The sequence below is a fragment of the Aythya fuligula genome, chromosome 9 (assembly GCF_009819795.1).
Source record: "Aythya fuligula isolate bAytFul2 chromosome 9, bAytFul2.pri, whole genome shotgun sequence".
NCBI lineage: Eukaryota > Metazoa > Chordata > Aves > Anseriformes > Anatidae > Aythya > Aythya fuligula.
The window spans coordinates 11,338,011-11,363,752 of NC_045567.1; the positions used below are offsets into that span (position 1 = coordinate 11,338,011).

At 40.2% G+C, this 25,742-nt stretch overlaps 1 protein-coding gene across 1 annotated transcript in view; it reads left to right on the forward strand.

Moving 5' to 3' along the window:
• The window catches only part of RYK (receptor like tyrosine kinase), a 58,438-nt gene extending 33,292 nt beyond the window's left edge, over positions 1-25,146 (forward strand). Inside the window, exons 10-16 of the mRNA XM_032193250.1 lie at positions 1,414-1,500; positions 14,041-14,110; positions 15,941-16,073; positions 17,332-17,441; positions 19,666-19,825; positions 23,104-23,240; positions 24,078-25,146. Of these exons, the coding sequence (XP_032049141.1) occupies positions 1,414-1,500; positions 14,041-14,110; positions 15,941-16,073; positions 17,332-17,441; positions 19,666-19,825; positions 23,104-23,240; positions 24,078-24,189 (809 nt within the window). The 3' untranslated portion in view covers positions 24,190-25,146. The remainder of the gene's footprint in view (positions 1-1,413; positions 1,501-14,040; positions 14,111-15,940; positions 16,074-17,331; positions 17,442-19,665; positions 19,826-23,103; positions 23,241-24,077) is intronic.
• The last annotated feature ends 596 nt before the right edge of the window (positions 25,147-25,742 follow it).

The window sequence follows — 25,742 nt, forward strand, 5'->3', positions numbered from 1 at the left end:
TCTTGTTTAATGTTCATATCAGAAGTGTGCATATGCAGTAACAATAGGTTCTTGTTGATGTTGCATTTAGGAAATAGACTTAAATATTTAGGGGTTTTGCCTCTAGTTGTTGCCACTGCAACTTCCAAGTCTGTGTCCCTGTCACCTGATGAGAAACCAAATTTTCCAAAGCTAGAGATGTGAGATACTAATCCCTTATAGGCAGAACTGCTAAGTGCTTTGCACCCCCCTCTGAAATACAATGGGAGAATGCTTTTCCATTTTTAGGAAGTAGCATTGTTCTCAATCCAATGGTTCTGCAGTAAGCTCTGTGCAGGTGAAGGATGTGTCTTGTGCTCCTGTATATTGTTTCTTGTCTGTAGCTGTAATGTTCAGAGCTATCTGATGACTGGAGGTGTGATCACAAGCTGAGTTGGTGTCACAGCTGTCTCACAGAGCTGTTTTGCAGTCACATGGTAGATGATAGAAATTACTGCACTGTCCCTGTAAAGTATTTAGAAACCAGAAGATAACCAAACTTCATTCTAGGAGATGTACAGCCAGGCTAAGGCAATCCCTACAGAAGATCTTTCAGCCTAATCAAACAGGGCAAATCAATGGGAAAGGGATGTTAGGGAGGCCTGAAGTTGATGCACACATTGGTGCCATCGTAATAGCATATTCAGAAAGAGTCACTAACTTGGTCTGTATAAAGCATTAATTCTGTGTGTTACCACACTGAGATTGTTCTTACTCCAGCTGTTTAACGTAGCTTTTCTTCCTGCAATATCTTTGTTAAAATATGTGAATGGAAAAATGTTGGAGACTGGAAAAACCAAAATAAAACAAAAAAACCTTCCAGCGGAGGTGAAACATTTGAATAATGTGATACTGTTTTTTCAATCTGTTCCATGTGTACTGGTTTGTTTGAATCCAGTACTTTTCTGTGAACGTTTCAAAAAAAAAAAAGGTGTCTCTGAGGAATGTTTTGGCCAGAGAATTCCTACCTAGTTTTGGGAGAAAAGGATGGAGCTGGAAGTTTTAGTGCAGGCAGTTGGTGGGGACTGTGAATTGCAACAAACAGACCCATCATCAATACTGATGCTTAAATTAAATAGGTTCTGTTGCTGTCATTGGTTCACTCCTGGCTTTTCTTTTTATATTTTCCACTCAAATTATCTAAAACTTTCAGCATCTACTACATACGGTTCTGGATCCAACTCCTGCTGGTGTAGCTGTGGTTGGGTTATTTATTGTCAGTAGTTCTATTGATTTAATAGGGCATTCAAGTATTGTACTTTGCCTTCCATTATTCAAAAGTATCTGCTATGGCTGATATGTTTTAAGGCAGTGTTTTCTGAATAAGTATTAAATTATGTCAATGTTATCAAAGTGTTTTAACTGCATAGTACTTCTTTTTTTTTTTCTTCATAGGTACATTTGGGCGCATTTTCCATGGAATTCTAATAGAGGAGAAGGACCCTAGTAAAGAGAAACAAGTTTTTGTCAAAACTGTTAAAGGTATGTTTACATAAAGGGTGTGTGTGTCCAGTTGTTTGGACTGTGGTACGTACTGAGTGTAACAAGTCCATCTTTAAAAACAATTAAGAAAAAGAATTCAAAAGGAAGGTGCTTAAAAATCAAAATCAGTTTGGATGTTGTTGTCAGACATAGAAAAGAAATTTTATATGGAAGAAGAATGTGTGTGTTCACCACTGCCTTTGGTTACTGCATCTTGGATACTTTTAGTTTAGTAATTCTTTTTGTAAAAATCTTTTTTCCACTGGCATGGGAAAGTTATTTCCACCTACAGCCTTCCCCTCGCCTCCCAGTTGCTGAAAAGGCACCCCTTATGCATCCTAACATCTCCTATGAACATGGATGGCTGTACAGATGAGGCATGGTTTCTGTCAGCCTTGAACTCTGCAGCTAAAGCATGAGAATTATCATTTAGAATGGAATTTTTACAAATACAGCTTTTTTTTTGCTTTTTTTTTTTTTTTTTTTCAAGAAATATGTTCAGTGATTTAAATCATAATTGGTAGGCTTTGGAAATGAGGTAAGTATAGATGGAAAGCGTATTACCTACGTCCTGTGGATTGTGTCCAGCATCTTCTCCATCTGTTAATCTGAGGTGTTTGTGTTATTTACATTGGGTATATTACGGCTGTTGTTTTTTCACAAAGTCTTTAATTCTTTCTTTTAAGATTCAGAGTGCCAGTTACTCTCATAATTTAAAGACATTTCTGTTATTTCTTTGGGAGTGCCTCTGAGGTGGTACACTTTCATTCTGTGTGATTTTTCTTACCTGCTGAAGCCAGATGGGACTTCTACAGAAGTAGGTATGCCACCCTTTGGAGAATCTTGGAACTTACTGCTTAGCAGGATTGTGGTAGTTGACTATTCCTGAGTACTGAAGTTGTCTTTGGCTTTGTTTTTGGTATAATGGAAGTAATGTTCCCCTTGTAAAAGGCAAGTATTTTCTAAATGATGTTTTTTAGCAAGCATCCACTTAGCGAACATCCTCAATTAAAAGAAATTTATGCTTCTTTCCAGTATCTTCGGAACTTTTCCTGATTTCTGTTTTTTTCTGTGTGCTCTTCCCTACCAAAAAGTTCTGTCTGTCGTTTTGCTTTTATTTTATATAGTTTCAAAAAAAATGTATCCCTTGTCACATGAGCCTGGTGTTCTTCTGTGAAGAACAAGACTGTCTTAACTTGCAGCATCGTTCACAACTACTGCCTTAACTTTGATACCCCTTTGCTGTGTTACTTTGATTCTTCTCTGCCCAGATGCAGAGTCAACAAATGCTACTCCTGTGACACCTAAAATAGTTGTGAGCTGGGGCAGCGTGGCATCTGTACAGCGCTATCAATAATGCTTACTCTATATTACATAGAATTAAATGACAAGCCATCATCTGCAAGAACACATCGTGATTTAGCTGCCTTCCATCACCACTTGTCCAGTTGCTTTACCAAAATGGGCTTTCCAGTCTACTCTTAAACACGTTTCTGTATTGCAATGGCTTGTGTTTTTGACACAGTACACAGCCTGCTTTTTCTTAACCTTTTTGCTTGCTGGCTTCGGTGAACTGGAAAATGGTCTTAAGGGAGTACCGGTATTCACATAATTGTTAGAGAATTTCTCAGCTTTAAAAAGGATCTATAGGGACAAGTTTTATAATAGATTCTTCTGGTGCTTGCCTTTGAAATAATACTGGCTTGGGCAGCAGAACGTTGCTAGGAAAATAACTATAAACATCCCTTCTCTTTACTGCATTGCATTTGCAGTGCTAATATTAAGCAGCTTCCTCTTCATGCTCTGGCCGTGATTGCTGTGTGTGCAGCTGGGTCATGTACTAAGTTAGGAATTTGATCTGCTTGAGGGGGGGGAAAAAACTGCAAAAATTCTCTATTAACCTGATTTTTCCTTGATCTAGTTCATTCTGTGGCCACACACACACTTCTGTTTTGGCACAAACACAGGAGTAAGGCAGGACCACAAAAGTGAGATGGGTATGAGAACTATTAAACTAACTTAAATACTTCATTTGCTGAAGGCAAAAAAAAAGAGCCTGAGGGTTATGGAAAAGAAACAAGGAAAAAAAGGCTTTGTCTGTGGAACTAAGTTATCTGAACAAAAAGCAGGGGCTGCTATCTTGTTCTTCTCAGCAGTACACTCTGAGGTTGAAGAAGTCCAGTAATGCCCTCAATTACCAAAAAAAATAATATGAGAGGGTGTCAGACTTTCTGAAAAATGTGAACTGAAATTCTTTTAGCTGGTACTGTGGTGAAGAAAGTACAAACAGTAAACAGTTCCATAACCTTCTTGAGAGGAAAGATCTTTCTTCTCATCGGGGTCAGACCTTAAGGCATCAAGGTAGTTGCTGCGGCTTTACATCTGGAATTGCCAATGACCCTTTGGTAAGAGAGCATCACGACAGGGCAAATAGAGTAAGTAAATTTGCTTCCAAACTAGAATTTCATATTCTTAGAAAAAAATAATAATTGTTAATAATAATAGTAATTCCAGTTAAGTGGAAAAGGTTTTGTTAGCATGGCTAGGCTAGCATCTACAATATTTTTATGCTATTCTCCATAAAAAACATCTGAAACTGATGGAGCTTTGTCTCGCATTTTCATGCTGGGTTCTTTGGCATTGGCAGCAAGGAAAGGCTTAGATGTTGCCCCACTGACTCATCTTAATGCTTATAGAGGAACAGTAAAAACAATCAAGTCTAATTTACAAAAATTCAAGTCTAATTTACAAAAAAAAAAAAAGCTTTAATGTATTCAAACTTCATGTAGACATGACCTTAGTTGGTGTAGTTGTCTGCTGTGTCACTGGATACATCCCTTCAATGAAACACCAGCATATTGGCACACAAATAGCTTTGTGACCAGGTGACACCAATGCAAGCTGTGTTAGTTGCAGCAACTTTGCATTGTGCAGAGTAGGAAAGCAGTGGATTAAGCGATTTATCCTCTGGATGTGTCCAGGAATGTCCAACCAGCAGTATACAGGTGCCTGGAAGGCCTCTTTGAACCATGATAACATATGTTGGCTTATAGGAGAAGACCTTTGCTGTACTAAGGGAGTTGTCAAGGGGTTATTGTGCCATTTGGGTAATGGTTTCTGAATACTTGTCACTGGGAAAACCTGTGAAGAAAGCTCATGCCGTAGATGTGACAGCAGCTGAATGTCATAATGGGTATATTTCTTGCATTCCTTCTTCAGTTAATAATGCTTTATAAAATCCATAACCATTCAAGATGGGTTACATCCTAATAAAGTGGACAGGAGAATGTGCTGTCAGTTTTCTCATTTCATATCCAGGAGAAGATGAATATTCTGACAGGCATGCTCATCGGACAACAGATTTGTGAGTGTTTTCAGTTCAGAAAAGAGTATCTTTGCAGCCTTGCAAGTTTGCATCTTTCCTATTTTCTTACCTCTCCCCAGTGTTGATTCTGTTACCCAAAGGATCAAAAAGCTGGTTATGGCAGTGAGAGCAGCAGCCTTTTCCCCTTTCTTTCACCTTCTAGCCTTGTGGTGTGGAAGATTGCCGTAAAACAGAACAGTGCTACCTGAAGTCAAGAAACCTTGATTTTTCTAAGCTTAGCTTCAGACAAGAAAACAAGTACTGTCTGTTAAGAAAACTGGTAATACAGAAAAGGTAAGAAAGTCTGGACCTGCCCACCTTTGTTCTGAGATACTCTTCAAGTGAAAGAGGCTATTCAAAGAGTGCCTGTGATTAGTTTCCAGGAATGTGTTGTTCACCATGTTCTCAAGCAGGGAATTACCTATTAGGTCAGACTCTCAAAGGCCAAGTTTGATCCTAATACCACAACATCAGTGCAGGAGGCAAATAGGTAGGAGTTTGCTTGTTCAGCATTATTTGACTAATTTCTTTTACGTCACAGAATTTGTCACTGGAATTGGACTCTTGTGTGTCTTGGGTCTTTCATCTGAAGCATTTGTGAAGTGACTGAATTGCTTTTTGACTAATTCAGTGACTTCTTGTTACATGGCTTGAAAGGTAATAGCACTACAGATTTGGTGACACTCGCTGAAATCTCAACACCGCGTCTAGGATATTGTCTGAAGGCAAAATTCATCCCTGAGTGCCAGAAGTTCACTCCAGATCCTTTAGAAAATATTTCTTTTTTGCTTAACTGTAGTAGACTCCAGAGAAAAGTTGTAACATGCCCTGGATAGTGACAAAGCTTTCTACCTGCATGTTCATGAAATTCTCTAATTTATAACATGTTTTTTTTAATGCTATATCATCTAACACTTGAGAGCGTGTCTGGATGCCGCAGTCTTCCCTTATGTGGAGTGCTCTCTGCCAAAAAGAAGAGCTTAAAAGAAAAAATGAGTATCGGTTGGCAAAACTAGAGGCAGCTTTCTGGAAGCTCTAATAACTTTGGGAGTACGAAGATTGCATGCCCAGGGCAAAAAGTGTCATTTGTTCATACCTTCTCTAGATCCTTCATGTTGGCCTTGCAGTTAGTTGTTCTTTTCTAGTTAGTTTATGGTTTAACTGCATTAATTTTCTGGTCATAATCATGAAAGCTTCAGCTGCTTTCATGTTCAGACTTTCTCGATGGATAACCCGCTTCTTTTTTTACTTTAAATGGTCATTCATGAAGATTAAGGATGTGTTGTCAGCAGCAAGAGCAAGAACATGTGTTTGTACTATATTTAGGCTGTCAGAATCCACGGATCAACAGGACCTGAATAGGTTCTTGGTGAGGAGACGAGAGACTTAACTGCCACCTAGTTTCCTCGCTGTGTTTTTTTTGCTGTGCAGTAGAATTATTTCATGTAGTTGTAATGTTTGTTTCCTTTCTGATAGGTGGTTTCCAACCACTCTAAACTTTGGGAATTGTCTCAGTTGGACTCAACTCAGTTTATCAGAGCTGGAGTTGCCTCTCTTGCCAGCGATTGTGAGATCTCTTGCCTTTATAATGGTGCAAAATAGCCTTTCTTGTGCATCTTTAGACCCTTGTACCTCAGAATAGAAACACAGTTTTGCATTTTGGTTTAGAGAGTACATTGTTTAATGGTGCTTTTCGTGCAAAGGAGAAAATCTTTCAGGAACAAATGGAATTGTATTATTCCAGGAACGCACGCAGTGAATTTGAGCTGTGCAGAGCCTTGAGTCATTTAGTACATTCTGGCCAAGGTACATTTTTATTAAAAACAACCAATCTTGCTATTCAAGATAACCTGACTGCGTCTGTGTCATTTTTCTAACCACTTAAAATTTTTCTTTTGTACAAGAAAGGAGTGTTTGAAAACAATCCACCCATGAAAAGCACTGGAAACAAAGTCACAGCATAAGTGAAGATTAACTCTTCAGGCTCCATCATTTTACTAACTTCAGCAAAGCTTTGAGTTTTGTTCATGTCGTCGTAGATCACTAAAGGACTTTTTCAGCAGCATTGGCCAATTCCAACATTATGCTATTGTTTGTTTTTTGGTTTTATGTGCTCTTAACTAGTTAAGAGCGGATGCTCAAACCCCCTAGCTGTGAAGTTGTATGTTGAAGCCAGTCTGACTTAACTGTCCGTGGCTTACAGACCTTTTACTGCCCTCATTCACGTGATGCCTGTTGGGGCCTATTTATGGCCTGGCTTGGTGACCTTTAGGACTTCTTGTGTACATTTAGGTAGTGTCAGAACAAAGATTCTGAGAATTTACACCATGCAAAGCAGGGGAAAGCAAGAGGCATAATTAGATGAGTTGTATGTTTAATAAGCTTTGCCTTAACAAAGTTGAAGAGCTTCATATTGGGCATATGGTATACCACAACCTCGAGCGTACACAGTGGTTCCCAAGGTACCATTTTCAAATTGCATTGACTTCACATTCAGTAGCAGTACATTGTTAAAATGTACAAGTTTAAGTTCATTCTGTAAATGTCTTAAACATATAAATACCTTCCGAAAATAAATAAAAAGTCCTTAATGTCCCAAAATCAGAGTACGTGATCCTGCTTCTCTAGAAGACATTTTACAACAACAACAAAAAAATTAAGGAGTTCTGCTGCTTCTTGGAGTTTTCTTAAGTTTCATCATAGCAGGAGGATACATGAATTTAAATAATTAGGGAAAATAATAAATTCCTGGAAGTTGACTAAAAAAATAAAATGTACTGTATATTATTCAATCCTAGTTCATTAAGAAAGTATAGCGAGAGACCTTAAATAGTACAATCTACATAAAATAAAGTGCTGTACTTCAACATCTTAATTTAAATATCTGCTATTTTATATGCTTCTGCAGGAAAAGATTGCCCTTTCATAATCCGAAGTACACTTATATTTACAAAGAGTTAAAACTAGTACCTGTATTTCACTTTTGTTAGCTGCTGCCCTTTCAGCAGATGCTGAAGCATTAAAGCAGTTATCTTCCTTCCCCAGTTCTACTTCAGGTTCATTTTCTACTTTCTGATTTAATTTGAACAGATCGCTGAGCAAAGAGCCTTTGACTTGTTGCTGTATGCTGCTGTGACTCCAGATTCCTTCACTGCTAAGTAGGCAAATAACACTACCCCAAATCATGCTTCGCTCCGCTCTTTTCTACGGTTTAAATCTGTGTGTACACTTGTAATATAAGAAAACCAGAACAGCATTCCCCACTTTAGTGGTGTTGTGTTGAATCACTTCCAGAATACATTAAAATTGGGCTTGAATTTGAAAATGTAAACTGCCTTGCTTTGGAAAATGAATGTGTGGTTGTGGCGTGGAAACAAACATTAGAAATAGCTTTGGTATTAAGATCGGAGGAGAAATCCTGCTGTGCTGGAATTCTAACAACACTAAGCATGGTGACTTACTCCGTGGCCTCCTTGGGTTGTTGGATGGATGTTTGACTTAACATACGGAGTATTTGAGGTCTGTACGATGAGTGGTTGCCTCGTAAAGCAGAGAGCTGATGTGTGAAAGTACAGCCCTTACCTGAATGGCTCTGTGGCTCTCTCAGGCTTGTACCTGTAAGAGAACTGCGAAGAGGAGCAAGGGTTTTTAACCCCTTCACTTCAGTGGTGGGCAGATCAGATGTTGCTGGCATCTACCTTGTCACTCTCTGCTGGGACCTCCTCAAGTTTTAAAGAATCAGTGTTTGTGTGTGTGTATGTCTCCCTCACCCTATAAAAAGTAGATTGGATTGTGACTAATTGTATTCATTTTAATTTGATTTATAGCTCCTAACTTCCTTTAACAGCTCATTCTCCTTTTGAAGGGAAGTTCTAAAAATGTCTCCCAGAACAACAGAGGTGAACTCAGGATAGTCTTTGTTCAATTTCTTCCAAAGACTTGCTGAGAAGGGTTAAAGCAGTATTCAGACGTATAATCTTTGAACTGTGATTGAATTCTGCCTTGGGAGAAATTTTATGTAATGAATTGTTCTGCAGAAGCAGCAGTAATTAAAAAGAACGCGTTGATAGGAGGAGTATTTCTCACCTCAAGCTGAATATTTACAGTCAGGATTTTAATTTCATAGTCTCAGTTCCTATGGACACAGTGTGGGACCGCTGCGCCTGCCCATGTGCTTTACTCCCTTCAATAACTTGAGCTAGTGGACTTTGTCACGGTATGTTTGGCAAAGCCTGCAAATCTGAAAGATAATTGAAGTAGTACAACCCGTGTGAAAACAGATAGCCATGTATAAAGTGGATTGTATGAAACATTGATGTTGGGGAAAGTCTGCTGTGCAAGTCTGCAATGAGACAGATGGAAGTTGGCATAGGAAGAAGACACCTTAGATGGGTCCAAAAGTGAGAAAAGCTTTAGGTAAAATATCTCTTCAGATGCTGCTGTCAGGAGATGTATTCACTGGAAGCCTTGATTGCCTAGCTGCCGTGCTTTGTGGAGCTACTTCTGATAGGAATGCTGACAGAAATTGCTGTGTGTTGCTGTCCATAGTAGGCTATGGAAAGGCTCTGGCATATCTTGTTTGAATTTTGAAACCTTTGGTTATGTTGCGCTTTTCTTTTACCTTCCTGTTCTCTGAAGTAATTTATTTTAATGACCAAGGTGCGATCTGAAGTCTGAAGTTGTAATACAGCGTTTGCTAATTTGTGATTCTGGAAGATCTGACCTAAAATGTTGTTCTTGAAAGCCATCCAGCTAATCAGATAACCCAGCGCAATATTCAAGTAATTGCTGCTTTTCATCTCTGGTGGGTAATTTGAGGTGTGGAGTGACTCTTCATGACGTACAACCACCCAGTGAACGCACGGCAGGATGCTCTGCCACTGCTGCTGGAGTGCCCAGTCTCACAGCAAGCAAATTGGTGCAATTTTAGTGTCATTGCAAAACTCCCTGTAAACATGTCAGCTGTGTTACGATGATTCATGTGACTGATAGTGCTGGTAAATGAGGATTTAAAGCACAGTTTTGCAGATGGGATTGTGTAAGTGGTTAAAAATCAAGTAGGTGCTCTGTCCCTGGGAGCCAGGAGGGGCCTCAGCACATAAAACACTTGTCAGAATTGTATGGGGAGATTAGCCTCATGCATGAAAGTGGCGGGGCCAAGAGCCCCATTGTGCCTGGCTGTATACAAATAATGTAATAGTGTGAGATAAACTTGTAGCCATATCAAAGCTTCCAGAAATCCTAGCCTGTTCTTGCTCCGTGCCCCAAGGTAGACTTTCCCAGTTGTTGCCTTGTAACAGCAAGGGTAAGATCATCTTCACGGTTCTGGGATGCACCTACATCTGTCTGAAATCGCTTCTGGTCTTGCTTTTGAGCACCTTACAAAAGTTGGGCCCTTCTTGTCCTAACTGAACATCTAGAATCACTGCTGTCTCCCAAATATTGGTCCTAACTCATGTCATCTCCATTTTTATTTATTTATTTATTTATTTATTTTGCTATTCAAGTACTCAGCTGTTGGTGTGTGACAGCTTTGTGAAAATAGATGATGCTTTCTCAGGGCTGAGCAGCAGTGACCTGACTGTACCTCAGCCATCAGCCTGCAGCTCCATGGATTGCTGAGTGCAGAGGTATTCCCAATCACAAATAGCATTAATATCCCAAAGGGAAGTTTAGCTTTTTTAGGGCTTTGAAGATGTTGTTTAACAAGCCTTACCCAGGATTGTTCACCTTCAACTCAACACTGTTTCCTGATGATGAATCTAATGCATATGAGACTGTGGCCTCCTCTGTTGTGGCTATTGTAATTTGAGAGATTTATAGCCCTGTGGGAGGTTTTCCCCCTTCTTTTCCCCCCATTCTCTCCTGTATACCTGTATGTGTAGCCATATGCAGATCAAATAACCTCACAGATCCCATACAGAGAGAAAACTAGCTGCAAAAGCTTGTGGGCATTCTTGTGTGTTTGACAAGATCATTCCACAAGTCTCGTTTTGTGTGGCTACAGAAACAAGAAAATACTAAATAAAACCATTGAAAAACAAAATACTAAAATGTGTGCGCTTACAGGTAGTGCTTAGAGATTTGAGGTATGGTTTCAGTAGAATGTTTGGCTCAGGCAGGAAGATGAAACCTATGGAATTTGCCTTAGTGTCTGCTCACTTGTGTCTTGCTGAGCTGGAGCTGACAGGTCAGGGCTGCCCCTGCACTGCCCAGGGGCTGTGAATTTCTTATATCAAAGCCAGAAAGGCTGTGGGGTTTCTTGACTGCTTATGTGAGTTTGCAATGCAGGATGGTCAGGTTGCCTGGATGATCGTGTCCTCTACAGCAAGATGTTTTATTGCCAAAATCATCTTTGGAATCTATGAAGACTTATCTGGCTATAATCTAATAAATGTGACTTTATGAAAATAAATGAGTTTAATTGCACTATTTATCATGTAACTAAAGAAAATGGTCATAAAATCAGGCTTAATTGCAACGGGAACTGTTGGAATAGCAGTACCCTGATTTTTTTTTTTAATATTTTTTACCCGTTTTGGCTGGAATCGCTCAATTTTCAAAGTGATAATTTATGTTCTGTTTTGAATTATACCTAGTAAAACCACAATAATCAAATTGTATTCTTCTAAATTGGCACAGGTCGAAGTTGGAGGAGGATTAGCCTTGCACTGCTATTGTTTGTTCTGTGTGTGTTGATTTGGTTGATTTTGTGTAAGTTTTTTTCCATGCAGAAAACAAGGAAATAATATTGATAAGAAAACACAATGCGGATGCTGGGACTGTTTCACCAGATAAGATTTAGATTTCCGTATATACTTGAACGGGAGTCAATCATCCTTTGGGTGCTCAGGAGTTCTAGCATAGTCTGTCTGAGCTGAAAGAAAACACCGAAGCGTAACAATGACCTTGTGACAAACACCCTGTGTGATGGAAAGGGAAAGGCATCGACACAGCAGCGTTGTCTGATGATGGGTGTGTTGTCCGGACCAGATTTACTTGTTCTGTAGATTTTAAATCCAGTTTTAAGTAAACTCTGATTTAGCACTTCAGATCATTGCAATGGTGAATCTTGTAATTAAAAGCAAACCAGTTAAGCAAGCACAGAGCCGAAGAGCGTGTGAGCAAATTCATCAACCCAAACTCGCACTGGGTAATCTTTCAGCACTTCGTTGTATGTTGGGATGAAGAAACTGTGGTCTGTTTGAATGCGAGTGGTTAATGCATTTAAAATGGAAGCTTTATACTAGTAACCTGCTAGCAGTTCCTCTGGCTTCTTGTAACGTGCTTTTGTGCCTTATTTTCTGTGCTGCTCGCCCTGTGGAACAGCTGGATGCTTCAGCCATTCATGCCTATATGAACTGATTTGAATGAAGCACCTTGTTTTTTCTCGTTCATTTACGAACCTGAGGTCTGTCTCCTTCAGATGAAGTTTGTCACTTAGAAAGGGCTACAATAGCTGGATGCATCCCATAAGACACCAGAGCCATGAATGTCATGGCACTTGGAGTGCTGTTTCAGGGTTTGGTGGTCTTGGTGCTTCAGCCTGCGCAGGGGCTGGGCAGTGATGCTCCCTAGGGGTTTCCAAGCATACTCAGGGTTCAGTGCTTCTGCCCAGGACTTACATCTGAATTTTTAACATTGATTTCCCAGTCTCTTTGTTTTTTAGCATCTGGATGCTTTTACGAAGGCATGCCTCCTTTTTGTTTTCTTCCCGGCTGAGGTGGTGAAAGAGCGTCTGCGGCAGTTTGCCTTGGGATATCCTTTCTTCCCCTGGTGAAGTTTCTCAATCAGCTGATGTTTAGCAGTTCCCATGTTCTTGAGTTACACGACTTCTCTTTTGATGAACCCTTCGCCCTCCCTAGGTTCATCAGAAGGGCTGCAGTGTGCCTGGAGCTGCCTGTGCTTCCAGCAGGTCTAGAAAGCTGCAGGCGAGTATGTGTTGTAGGGAGTAGCCATCTAGTAGCTTGCCATTGCCATGAGGGGGAGGCCACGCTCTCTCTCTGGGCCTTGTGCTTTCCTTCCCTACCTTGTGCTCTTCTGCACTGACCACATGCACCTCTCCTTCTGCCAGAAGTCATTTTTTCTTTTGCAAGATAAACAGTTCAGTTAGGAAAGGGTCCAGTGAGGTGCTAGAGCTGGTATGAGGAGGAGGGCAAGACCACGAAGGGAGAAGAGTGGATGTGTGTTCTGTTCCTTATCCTCTTTACCTCCATTTCCCCTCCTAGGGCAGTAAAATGTTTATTTGACTCAGATGAGATACTTAAATTCATTCTAATACAGCAAGGAGAACTGATTGGCCTCAGCTGGGTTCTCTCCTGTGCTAGCTTGCTGCAGGAGTGCTGGTTGTAACATGAAGGAGGGACAGAAGAGAGTGCACCTGGGTATGAAGAGGGGAGGTTTGTGTGAGCCCTGATTTACATTGCCTTAAGTTTGCCTATTGCTTCTTGCCACCTGGAAAACAACAAAACAAAAGAAAAAAATCAACACAAAAATGTTTGTGGGGAAGAGGGGTGCAGCCAGTGCTTCTGTCCAGAAGATGTTCTGCTTGCTGTGGGTTGCTGGAGTTATCAGAGAAGCTCAAGTTCCAGCTGGCAGCAGGGATTTCTTTGGCTTTTTTAAAGCTGGGGAGGAGAACTGCAAACATTTCTAAGGTTACCAAGAGTCAAGTGTTTCAAGTAGGGAGCACTAAATATGTGAATCTAGGAATAAATGGTCTCTATCAACATGAAAGTAAACTGTAGAAGCCTGAGTTGTGATTCAGCAGCAAACTGGTGCCTTCTGTGCACCTCTGTGCTTTTGGGAAACGCCAGGCAAGCTCCCCTGCTTCCAGCAGTGCTGGCCCTGGGCATGGGATTTGACCCATGTTGCCTGGTTCAAGAGGTTTGTGTGTGCCCAAAAGCTGTCAGGAAGTGGCAAGAGTACATTCTGTCAGCACCTGCAGTTTTTTTTCCTTTTTCGGCTTCACCCCATTTGTTTAAGCAGAAATATGCCCTAGAACTTGGCTTACTCGTGTGTGTGTTTTTTTTTTTTTAAACTCCATTTAAAAAATGTAGGTAAACAAATTCTATTTGTGCTCAAGTGACCTTAGCTGACTTGCAAATCTGGACCAAATTTCAATTAATACATCAGTTTGTTGCCAAAGTTATATCTGTAGCTTTTATTTTTTTCATTAGATCAGGCTTCAGAGGTGCAGGTGACAATGATGCTGACTGAAAGCTGTAAACTCAGAGGACTTCATCACAGGTGAGTTACTCAGTATTTATAAGCCAAACTGTATCTGTGCAAGATGCAAGATGAAAATACTTGTGCTTAAAGCTCCTTGGGAGGAGGCAAGATAATTGTTTACAAATTGAGCAACATGTTATATATTTCAAAATTTTCAAGCCACAGAGAGCTGCAAAGATTTCTGCATGACTTCGAAATGCAGAGTTCCAGGCATGCTTCCTATTGCAAAGAGTGCCAGACACGCTTTTAGAGCAGCACAGTCAGTGAAATCAGAGGGTAGCAGTATATGGGGGAAACTGAGAAAGTCTTTGGTTCGGTGTTCCAGGCCAAGCAGTGAGATATGGTTAAATATTCCTTTAATATATGGCTAGATATTCCTTTCATTCTCAGTTATTACAGAAAAAGCTGCTGCTGGCTTACACTGCTTCTTGCACAGGCTATTGTCTAATGTGGTGAGATCTTAGTAATGATGAGGAGAGGAAGTCTATATACAGGTTGATTATCATTTTAGGTAATCTACTAGTCCGCCTTGTACTATTCATGATTTTCTACATGGCACAGAGGAGTCCTGTGACTAGATATTTCTGTGTATCCATGTGGGACACTGCTCTTTAGGACTCTAGCACACGTGTTGCCCCGGTATGGCATCGTAATGTCACTGGGATTTATTCATTAGAATTACTGGCATGGTTTTGGGGGTGATGGCTTACATTTTAAAATGAATACCCCAAACAGCTTGCATTACTTGTGGTTTTGCAGCTTAGATTGAAGGCTGAAATTGCCCTTAAAGACCTTTGGTATTAGCAAGGATGCAGGTAAGAAGAAACCCACACTCACCATCAGGTTCCATGGCTGTAGTTCATTGTTTTCACTGGTAACATAAGGGAAGTTTAAGCAGAACTGTTAGTTCTACGATGGATTTAAAAGCTGCTTTACTAAGAATTTTTATAATTAAGGACTTGTCTAAGAGACAGGATTGTGTAAAGAGCAATAGCAGCTTCTTGGGGAAACACAATTAAAAACTGAAACTAAATGAAACAACCTTTCTCCTATCATTCAAAATCAGCTGTTACCCTTGCTTTTACAAGTCAAACTTCTTAAAATAAATAAATAAATAAGTAAAAATCCCCAAAGCTGTTCTTCTCTGACGCCTGTCAAGCTGGAGTGTTTATTTTTGTTGAAGGTAGAGCTAAACGGGCACATAGAGTTCATGGGTGTAACACCTGACTACCAGACCACTTCTTACAAGGACATGGGATTTCAAAGTTCCCCTCTAAAAATAATCAGAAATCATTGAAACATTCCTGGGATGTTTCTGATAGAAAATACAGTCCCCCAAAGATGTTTCAGGGAAAATTGAAACTGTATAGAGGTTGTTTCAAGTTTCTATGAATTTTTATGCTGATACTACAGGAAGATGTTCGTAAACAGTGCAGCACGAGGGTTATCTGAGCTGTCAGGAAGACTGAAACGCCTGTGGTAGGAGCCCTGAAGTACTTCTGCATTTATGACGCAATTTAATGTTAAGCTAATTCGAAACTAAAAGTTGCTGTTCTGGCATTTTGAAATGTTTTTTGTCTTCATGCAAATGATAACCTGTATTCACCAAATCTTAATTCAACCCTCTTGGACAAGTGAAAAATCTGGGGGTTCCTTCCTAATGGGAAGACACCCAAATATTTCTCTACCTGCTGCCTCAGTTATTTGGAGGCCTTTTGCTCTGCGATCTGTGTCAAAGGTTAATGCTTTTCTTTAGTGTTGAATTACTTTCATTTAGCATGTTTAGGGATTGAAAAGATCTTTGTCAAATTTCAACTTCATAAAACTAGGAATTTTGCTCTCTTCCAGGAATCTGCTACCTATCACTCATGTCTGTATAGAAGAGGGAGAGAAACCAATGGTGCTGCTGCCGTACATGAACTGGGGGAACCTTAAGCTATTCTTGCGACAGTGCAAGCTGGTGGAGGCCAACAATCCTCAGGTAAACTCAGAAAATCTGTCACTTCCTGCCTGTTCAGCTTTTACTCAGAAGCCTTGGTTTGTCATCTGTGTTTGTGCCTTAAAAGAAATAGTTGTGTTATTTACCTGTCAATACGGTGACAATGAAAGAATTGACAAGCAGGTTCCTTAGTGTGTATTTATTTTGATTCATACAAGGAAAACATTCTTGGCTGCATTTATCACAGCTACTCAGAGACTAATGAAGCTGAGTTAAATTCTTGGTCAGGGTAGTAGCTGGTATATCAACGTATCTGGAAAAAAAAAAAAGCGGAAATGATATATGGTTGTGGATTTAAGTTACACAGGGGCAACTGGCAAGGGCTACCTGCCTCTGTTAATTTACAAGACCAATAAATTGTGATAAGCTGCTAAGATCTTTCAACTTTGATTCACTTGTTTTGCTGCTTAATCTGGGTTATAAATCTCTGTGCAGCACACTAATACTACCCTTTCCAAGAATTTAAACAAAGTGTGTTTATATTATTTCAAACAGGAGTTGCCTCTTAGTTGGTATAACCATACTTCCCACCTAGCAAAAACTGGGATGTTTGGTGTTGGAAATGCTTAATTGAAGATGGAACTTCTATACAAATACCTAAAGTAATCTCTTGAATTTTCTGAAATAAGTAGTTCTTGTTCTTATTAACAAGTAGTTAACAAAGAAGTCAGCATCTTATTTTTTTAATTTACTATTTAGTTTATTTTAACCACAGTCATGCAGCTTCAGTGTCTACCTACATACTGGAGCTTTAGGAGCACTGTAGAAATGAAAGAGGAAGTGGGGTATAGATGTATGCAAGGGTTTGATTTATATGGAACTGTGAAATTGTAAAAGTAGGAGCAGCAGCCTTTAATAGTAGCTTTCAGCCATAGGCAGCAATGAGAATATTGTCTGCTGCTTGAAAACGAGTTGGTTCCTAGAGAAACAGAAAGTGAACATAGTATGATAAGAAGGTAAAATCTGCCTACGTTCACCACTAATCCATGGAAAAGCTGTGTAACAGTGAGAAAGTTGCAAATTGGAAATGTTTGCCCCTGCCATGTCAAGGAAAAAATGGGAGGAAATTTTTTAAAACTACCAGAACAGGTGGTAGTGTCTGTAAACAGCTAGAAAATGAGAAATTACTGGCTAGTAAAGGTTAGGGGAGAGGGGAAGGGCACTAGAATGCAAATAAAATACTAACTAGTAGGCACTGAGCTTGCAGTTCTGCATTGATTGCTCTTTTTTGCTCTTGCAGGCAATTTCCCAGCAGGATCTTGTACATATGGCTATTCAGATTGCCTGTGGAATGAGTTATTTGGCCAGACGGGAGGTCATTCACAAAGACCTGGCTGCTAGAAACTGCGTGTAAGTACTAAATGGGGTAGAGTCATTGTTGCAAAGTGTTACCTCACTAACCAGGGCTAAGATAGACTTTTTTTTTTAATTGACCCAATCTCTACTTGAAAACATACCGCTTTTTCTTTCCTAAGTTTTGTGCAAGTGCTCTTGTCAGTAAAAACTTTCTTTTAACTATAGGGTGAACCAGAATGCTTGTTTTTTTAAAAAGAACAGAGCATCCAATTCTGAAAGACTGATAGTATCTTTTTGTCTTTCCTTGTTTTTTCAAATGCTCTCTTAAAGGAAGCCATTAATGTTAATAGGAACTTGGAATGTCTTGGCAGTTCGCTAGTGAACAGGTTTTCCACCAGGTACTGTTGGACAGAGGATGCAGGAGCATCTACCCTCTAGCCACCCCTCGTGCTTTTGAACCAATGCTACAATGCCACCTTAGCAAAATCTTTCACGCGGTGTAAGGATGCTCAGTTTGATACAGTTCCTTAAACACTCTTAACTCCTATTGTTTTTTTTCCTCTGGTGGCTGTATTGAAAAAGCGATACCACGGAAAGCAAAAGTCATAAGCAGTGCTCCAGGAAAGCTACCTGGTGGCAACCTCTCATTTCAGTGCAGAGGATTAATTGCCTCGTGACATTCCTGTGCAAAGGGTCAGCAGTCTAGCCAACTTTAGTCCCCGCCCTCCAGGGGCAAATTCCAGCTTCGTTTTAGTTGCCATACTTGTGATCCTGAGTGCTGGCAATAGTACTCAATTTGTAATCCATCTGGTGCTGCTTCTTCATGGCAAATGCAGGCAGGAGCTGAACATCTGCTGATCTTTGCTGCAGTACAAGAACTACTGGACTAGCCTTGGGTTTTTACATAGAAAAAGAGGTGGTCAGTAGCCAGGATTCCTTGAAGGGCTTTATCTGCCACTCTCTTCTTTCCAAGGTTTTTTCCTGGGAGTACCTCTCTGTGGGAAAGACGAGGAGTTGGTATGAAGTGTATCAGGTCTATGTGTCTGTCTTAATTTGGGGAAGGGAGCCAGGATTGCAGTGTTCTTAGCAGGTTTGTGAAGGGGGGAAATACTCAAGTGTCTTGGGCCCAGTTGGAAAGGACATAGTCCATAGTCCGTGACACAAGTCAGGGCTCTGTAGTCACTGGAAAGTACACTTTGTACTTGTTCATAGGCAGATCTTCTAGGAATTTCTCTGAACTTCATTTGTGTCTATTAAGAGTGACAAGATATGGAAATGTCTTGGTCTATAAATTTTGAGGTCACTGAACAGACCTGAAAGCACACAGGAATGGGGTAAATGTGAAGGTACCTGGAATAATAAAGCAGCAAGCACACAAACTGAGCATTTATATTTAATTTGTCTCATCAAGATAAAGAAGTACTTGAAAAAATGAGGATGGGAAACGCTATTAAAAAAAAAAAGACAACCAAAATCACAATGTTATTTTCTTATTCTTGTCACAAAATATTTAAGCTAACATTTTCCCCATATTCTGAAGTCAGATGTTTGAGAACACTGAATTTTGACTTTTTTTTTTTAAGTTTAAAAGAGCATGAATTAATATCCCAGAGAGGGGAAAAATCAGTAGGCAAGTTTATTCCATAAACACCCACTAAAGGTTCCTCTGTGCTACTTTGAGGCTTTTTTTGTTGTTGATTACAAGTAAGTTTTCCTTAGCCAGCTTCCAATTTCTGATTGTCCAACAATCAGAGCGAGTATCTTTTGCTGAGGCAGTGTTTGTGGAAATAAATATTTTATTAGTGCAAATAATATTGATTAGGGATGAGGTTTTAGGTCGCAAATGATACCAGTTGCTTTATCAAGATACTATTAGACCTTGTTTTGCCCAAGTATTTAGCTCATAAATGCCATAAGGGTACTATAGCTAAAATAATTCAGCTGAAAGTGTATCTCCAAGGGAACAATAATAATTAAGGGAGTTCTTTGTTTGCTTTAACTGTACTTTTCTGCATTTGTAAATGTTGCATTTTATTTAATGTAATATTTCTGATTTTTGTAGTGCTTATCCATTATCACAGAGTAAATACTTTAAATAGTATTTAATAACCACAGAATAAGTGTCTTGATCAAGAAGAATGCTAACCCTTTGATGTGTCGATAGCGTGATCAGCATTCCCCAATGAAACCCTGAGTTGGAAACTTAAAGTGGTGTGTAAATATTTTCTGTAAAACTGTAGTGCCGAGGTTGCTAAATACTTCTGTTCTTTTAAATTAGCATTGACGATGCACTTCAGGTTAAGATTACAGACAATGCGCTATCTCGAGACCTGTTTCCTATGGACTACCATTGCCTGGGGGATAATGAAAATAGACCAGTTCGATGGATGGCTCTCGAAAGCCTGGTTAACAATGAATTTTCCAGTGCTAGTGATGTGGTAAGTTTCGTTATTTTTTTTTTTTTTCCCCTTACATTTTGTAAATATATTTTGATAACTTTTCTTCCCCCACCAAACCTTTCTCAGTAATTACAGAATCATGGCACTGAACAGATATCAGTGATTTATCCAGAACTGCTCTCCTGTTTCCTGCATTTGCTGCTTAGGATAGATAGTTTAAAGGTCAAGCAGGCACTTCTCGCCTGGCGGAATTAATTGTCTGTTGCTCCTTGTCCTACTTGGTAGTGTTAGCAGAAAAGACAGTTACATTCAGTGAGCAACCTGTATCAGCACGTTTGCTGTTTGAATGAACATGATCTGTAGTCCACTAAAGATCTAAGAAATAGTGATGGTTCTTAAAGGCTTTCCCCTCTGGGAGGTTGGCTTTGAATTTGGGATCAACAGGTGAAATTGTCAGTGTTTTTCTCGTATATGGGGAAGCTCCAAGTTGGACAGAGTTACTTTGCAGGTAGGGAAAACGTGGGAAGAATTGTTTCCCTTGACCTACTGGCTATATTCATGGTAACAGAGCCCAGAATACAGCTGGCTTTTTGCTTCAAAGACACACTGCTGATGCATTCAGTTTGTTCATGAGGATCCCAAGGTCCTTTCCTGCAAAGCTGCTTTCTAGGCAGACAGCCCCAGCCTGTCCTGTTGCAGGGGGTTATTCCATCCCAGAGGCAGGACTTGGTATTTGCTTTTCTTGAATGTTGACATTCAATCCACTTCTCCAGTTCCTCTTCAGTCTGCAGAAGCCCTGACCTCCAGCCTGCCAGCTACTCTGCTGAGTTTGGTATCATCCAGAAACATCCTCAGAGTCCAGGTTGTTACTGGAGATGAAGCAGTGCTGATCGCTGAGCAGCGTCACTATAACCAGCTGCTAGTTGGACTCATGTTGCTGATCACAGCAGTTTGAGTCCAGCAGCCCAGCTGCTTTACTGAAAACACCTTGCCACTTGGGCTGTAGGGATGCTGTGGAAGGTGATGTCAGTGGCCTTGCTAAAGCCAAGGTGAACATCCATCCGTTGCTCTTCCTGTACTCACTGTGTTCTCAGCAGAGTAGCAGGCAGCTTAGTTTGGCAGCTTGCCCTCAGTAAGGCCATGCTGGCTGTTCCCAGTCACCTTGGATGCATCCCCTCCGGTCCAATGGTCTTGTGTTGATGCACGTGATGAGCTTTGGTTCTCCAGACTCCCTCCCTGCATGCTCGTGCAGTCTCACTGTGTTCCTCAGGCAGCCTTCTCCTGGATCCACCTTTCTTTCCTTCCTTGGTGCCTGGGCTTAGTCAGTGCATCCATGGTGGCCTTGTACTGTGCTTGCTCAGCTTCCTGCACATCTGAACAGGCTGTTCTTGTGCTCACGGGAGGGTGTCCTGTGAGAAGAACAACCTTTGGTAATTTGAGTACTAATTAGATAAACCACTTCCCCTTACGATCTGTCTCTTCCTGCTAATGGGGTATTTTCTTTGGTAACAATGCTCTCCTTAACGTGGCTACATCCAAAGATTGCAATCTATTTCTTAAAATGTGCTAGTTTAGGAAATTTTTGAAAAGATCTGGTTGTGTTTTCCTCATTGCCATGGTTTTTGTACATCAAGCCATACAAATAATAATAATAAAAAAAAAAAATAAATGAAAAGGAAAGAAAGAGAAAGAGTCAGCTCTGCTCCAGAAATAGTTCTGTTCTCATTATACCCATGTGGGGTTTTATTACACCAAACTTGAAGACAGACCAGGAAATAGAAATCGCCTATAAAGGCATGTTTTGATACTAAACGGGATCAATATAAACATTGATTTCTTCTTACTCACTTTCTAAAATCTGGAACACAAACACATTTGCTGGTCATGAAGACTGGACTGGAAATGAATGTTTATGTAGCACTGCCAGTAGAATTTTATTAGGAAGCAGGCACCTCGGTCTCATAATCATTTTAGAAAACTTCAGTGCAATTCAGCTTACAGTATTTTAACACAAAACTCCCTTTTGTATTACATAAAGTCAGCTTCTACTATGTAGTTCGGTACTTCACATGCATAGCTGTTTGAGTTTTGTAGCATGCAAAATGGGAGATGTTTCTGGGTATAGAATATGTGCCCTAATTATCATTTTTGCAATTACCTGGATACTTTTCACAAATATGTTGTAATATGTTTTTGTCTGTTCACTTGGAACAAATCTAAATACCAACTGCATGCAGCTTTATCGGTGCTGAAATCTGTTACAAGAGATTTAGGTGTTGTCTGCTAAGATGCAATTAGCATGTGTTCTAAACTTGCTTTTTGGATGCATTTCTTTAAAACAGTTTTCCTGGCTTGAAACATTTTTAATGTATTCCTCCTCTGCCAACAGTTATACCAGTCAGCTAAAGCATATTAAAACAATTCCTGATGACTTTTAGTTGTGTTTTTTCCCCTCTCTGGTGCACATGAAGCTCTACCTTGTTATGCTGTTTGTATGCAGTTCCTTACCGAATTGGAAGTAGCTATATTCTTAAAGTAGTTTTGCTTGAATTGCTTTTTATTCTAACTCTCTAGGTGCTCTACCACCTGTTTGTTGGCATTTTCCTTACCTCCCTTGCCTCCACGCACTGCTAATAGGTGTAGCTGTTCAGCAACAGGCCAGGTCTGTGTGCCTGCCATTCTCTGGCTCTGAGCTTCTCAAAGGACACTGGCAGCATCCCTTAATTTAAACACTCCTAATCAAAGCCACCTTTGATTAAAACTTGATTAAAGTTTTCAAGGCTGGGAGAAGAAATGCAGTTCTACCCCTTTTAAAATAAATCATGATGATTGCAGCACGTGTAACTTCTGTTGCAAGTCTTCGTTGTGCAGTATCAGCATTCTCTTTTGGTTTTGTCTCTTTGCTCTCTGGATACCAGCTAGTTAAACCACTTTACTTGTACAATGCTTGTGCTTGTATTGATTGATTGAGTTTTCATCTTTATAAGCTCCTTTTAGAAGGAGTGTCAGATGAATGATGTGTTGAAGGCTGATCCAGCTGCCAGGTTTACTTAGATAAAATCTTTGTTTTTCTCAGAAGTCTTACTTCTGGGCGTATACTCAAAATATACAGAGAATTTTGATTTAGAAAAATGGTTTCATTCACTCTGCTATTCTGAACCTTTGAATTTCATAGGACTTCTATGAGAAATTTTGGGTAGTGTTTTTGAAGGGGGTAAACATATGAAATCATTAAATAAATTTTTATTAAAATCAATAAAAATAAAGTTTAATGTTCCTTAGACTTGTTAAGTGGGCTGCGTGCTTTTTCTTTTCAGTGGGCCTTTGGAGTAACACTGTGGGAGCTGATGACTCTGGGACAGACTCCATATGTCGACATCGACCCCTTTGAGATGGCTGCTTATTTAAAGGATGGCTATAGAATAGCTCAGCCGATCAACTGTCCCGATGAACTGTAAGTGTGCATCTTTGGAGAAAGGGTAAAATGTCTCTTTTGGAACCAGCATGTTAAGCCAACCTTATCAATGAAAGAGCCAGGTCTGCTTCTCCCTTTCCTGTTTGTTTGTTTTTGCTGACCCTTGTGTAAGTATTTGCGTGGCTTCGCAATGATCTGCCTCGAGGAATGCAAGCTGACATTTTTTGTTGTTGAGTTTCATTTAATCCTGACCCACCTCTCTTCCTTATTCTGATATGTGAGTGAGACGGGGTTAATCATCAGGCTGAGAAGAGGGAGCTGAAGGGGATGGAGGTTTTCCGCTTCGTATTTGTGGGGCTGTGGTGTAAGAAGCTGCTAGGTTTGTGGGGAGTTTCAGTTCTCTCAGCAAGACTAAAGAGAGAAGCAATCTGTGTAATGACGCTCAAACAGCAGCACTCTCAGTGTTTAATCATAATCTTAATGGGATGGGAGAAGGCAAGAACACAGGCACCACCTCCTGCCTCACATGTTCTTCCAAATCCCCTTCCCGTAAACCTACCACAGAAGCGCTTTGAGCTATGCTTTTACAATACTTCAGCAATTTCCGATGAATTATGTATTACTTCCTCCTGGATTGCCTCTGACCTGTATTCTGAATCAAAACAGTGCCTCCAGTCATGGCGTGTTTATTGATCGTTCCAGGTGTCTGTCTGCAGCAGGAGTGATTCAGCACAGTGTATCAGAAAATGCAGGGTTCCTTTTCTCTTCCTCTGGTTGGCAGGCTTTCTTGTGCCAAATGTTGTGTTGTTTTTCATTTTCAGGCTTGGGACTGTGGTTGCCAAGTGCGTGTTCTCATGTCTTCTGTTTGTCTTCCAGGTTTGCTGTGATGGCCTGCTGTTGGGCCCTAGATCCTGAAGAAAGACCCAAGTTTCAGCAGCTGGTGCAATGTTTAACTGAATTCCATGCAGCATTGGGAGCCTACGTCTGAAACTGCGGGGAAAAGATTCAATTCACTGACTGGGAAGAAGGCATGGCATACGTTTGCAGCTCCATGCATCACTCGGACTCGCACACGTGATGTGTATAAAGCAACACTAAAGGGAGAAAGCACTTCTTCCAAAACACTGTGCCTTAGAATGCTTTAGTAGTCTGAAGTTTTTTGTAAGACCTCTTGATGTTGAATATTTTCTAGATTATCACTTTTGCTAAGTTAAATCGAGACCTTTTTATTTGCCAGCAGGATTTTTAAAGTGTAGTGATAGTGAACTTGAACACAAGATTTGGATGGACTTTGCACTCTTACAACAGACAAGTGATATTTTTTTTGAAGGGTATATGGAACTGGTAGAAAAGTGAGGATAGGGGGAATTAATGCAAAAAACACGTTGCAGAAAAAATTCCCTGCTTTTTAAAGATGTTGAAACTGAATCTTTCTGACCAGCTCTAGTGTTTGTACTTGTATGTATCTGGAATAGCTTTTTAGTATCAACTTCTTCTATTTTGAGACAACAGCACATTGTGGTTGGATCCACAAGCGGCAACTTACTTTTTTAACCCATTCATGAATGTTTTTTTGGAAAAGCTGGTCTTCAGGATGCAATATCCCCTTTTTAAAGCAGTAAGTGATTATGTAAAAGTGATTCCAGTTTACCTCACACAGAGAGTAGCAAAGGGAGGGGTGGCCTGAAAATGGTACCCCTCCTTGCAGATAAAAGGCTGATGTGATTTTTAAGATGGTTTTATGTGCTAAATAGAGGCCTTCAGAGAAGTGCCAAAGCAGCCCTTGCTTGGGAGTCTTTCACCTCAGACTTCTGGATCACAGTTTCTCTTGTTGAAAAGGTACTGGTTGTTTTTTTTATGGGCTTTTATGGCCTGAAACGGGCTTAAATATATAAATATATATTTGTAAAGACACTTGCAGAGTAAAGAATGTTTTTCTATTACATCTAATGTGAAAGTTTGGTCCCTCACATTGCCTGTATGTACAGGTTGGTGGTTGTTATTGGGGGAAGAGTTGGTTTGAAGACACTGTGCATTGCTTTCCACCCTCCCTGCAGAGCTAGTCCCTGAGACTTAATATATTGTCCTGCTGCCTTCATTAACCCAAATATCCATTCCACCCCAGGTTATTTTGAGTTTGAACATTGAGAGTACTGAACAGAGTTTTTCAGGAAAATGTGTGATGATCCACTGACTGAATCACAGAATCGTTCATGTTGGGAAAGACCTCCAGCATCAAGTCCATCTGTTAAACCAGCACTGCCAAGTCTAGGCTGAGCCTCAATAACTTTCAGCTTCCACATACAACAAAACTATGTGTGAAATAACCTTCAGTTCTCCAAATGCACTGTAGAATGCATCCTCTACAGTGATTGTAGGTTGCACCTTAGCATAATGTAAAGCATGGGGAATTTGCCTTTCGTCTCATGCCATCGTCAGAATAAAGCATCCATCACCTAGAGTGTTTGTGCAACTGCATGTTGGGGAGCATTGCCCTGACAGGCTCCATAGTGATCGCAGCATTTTAGGAGACTGGTCTGC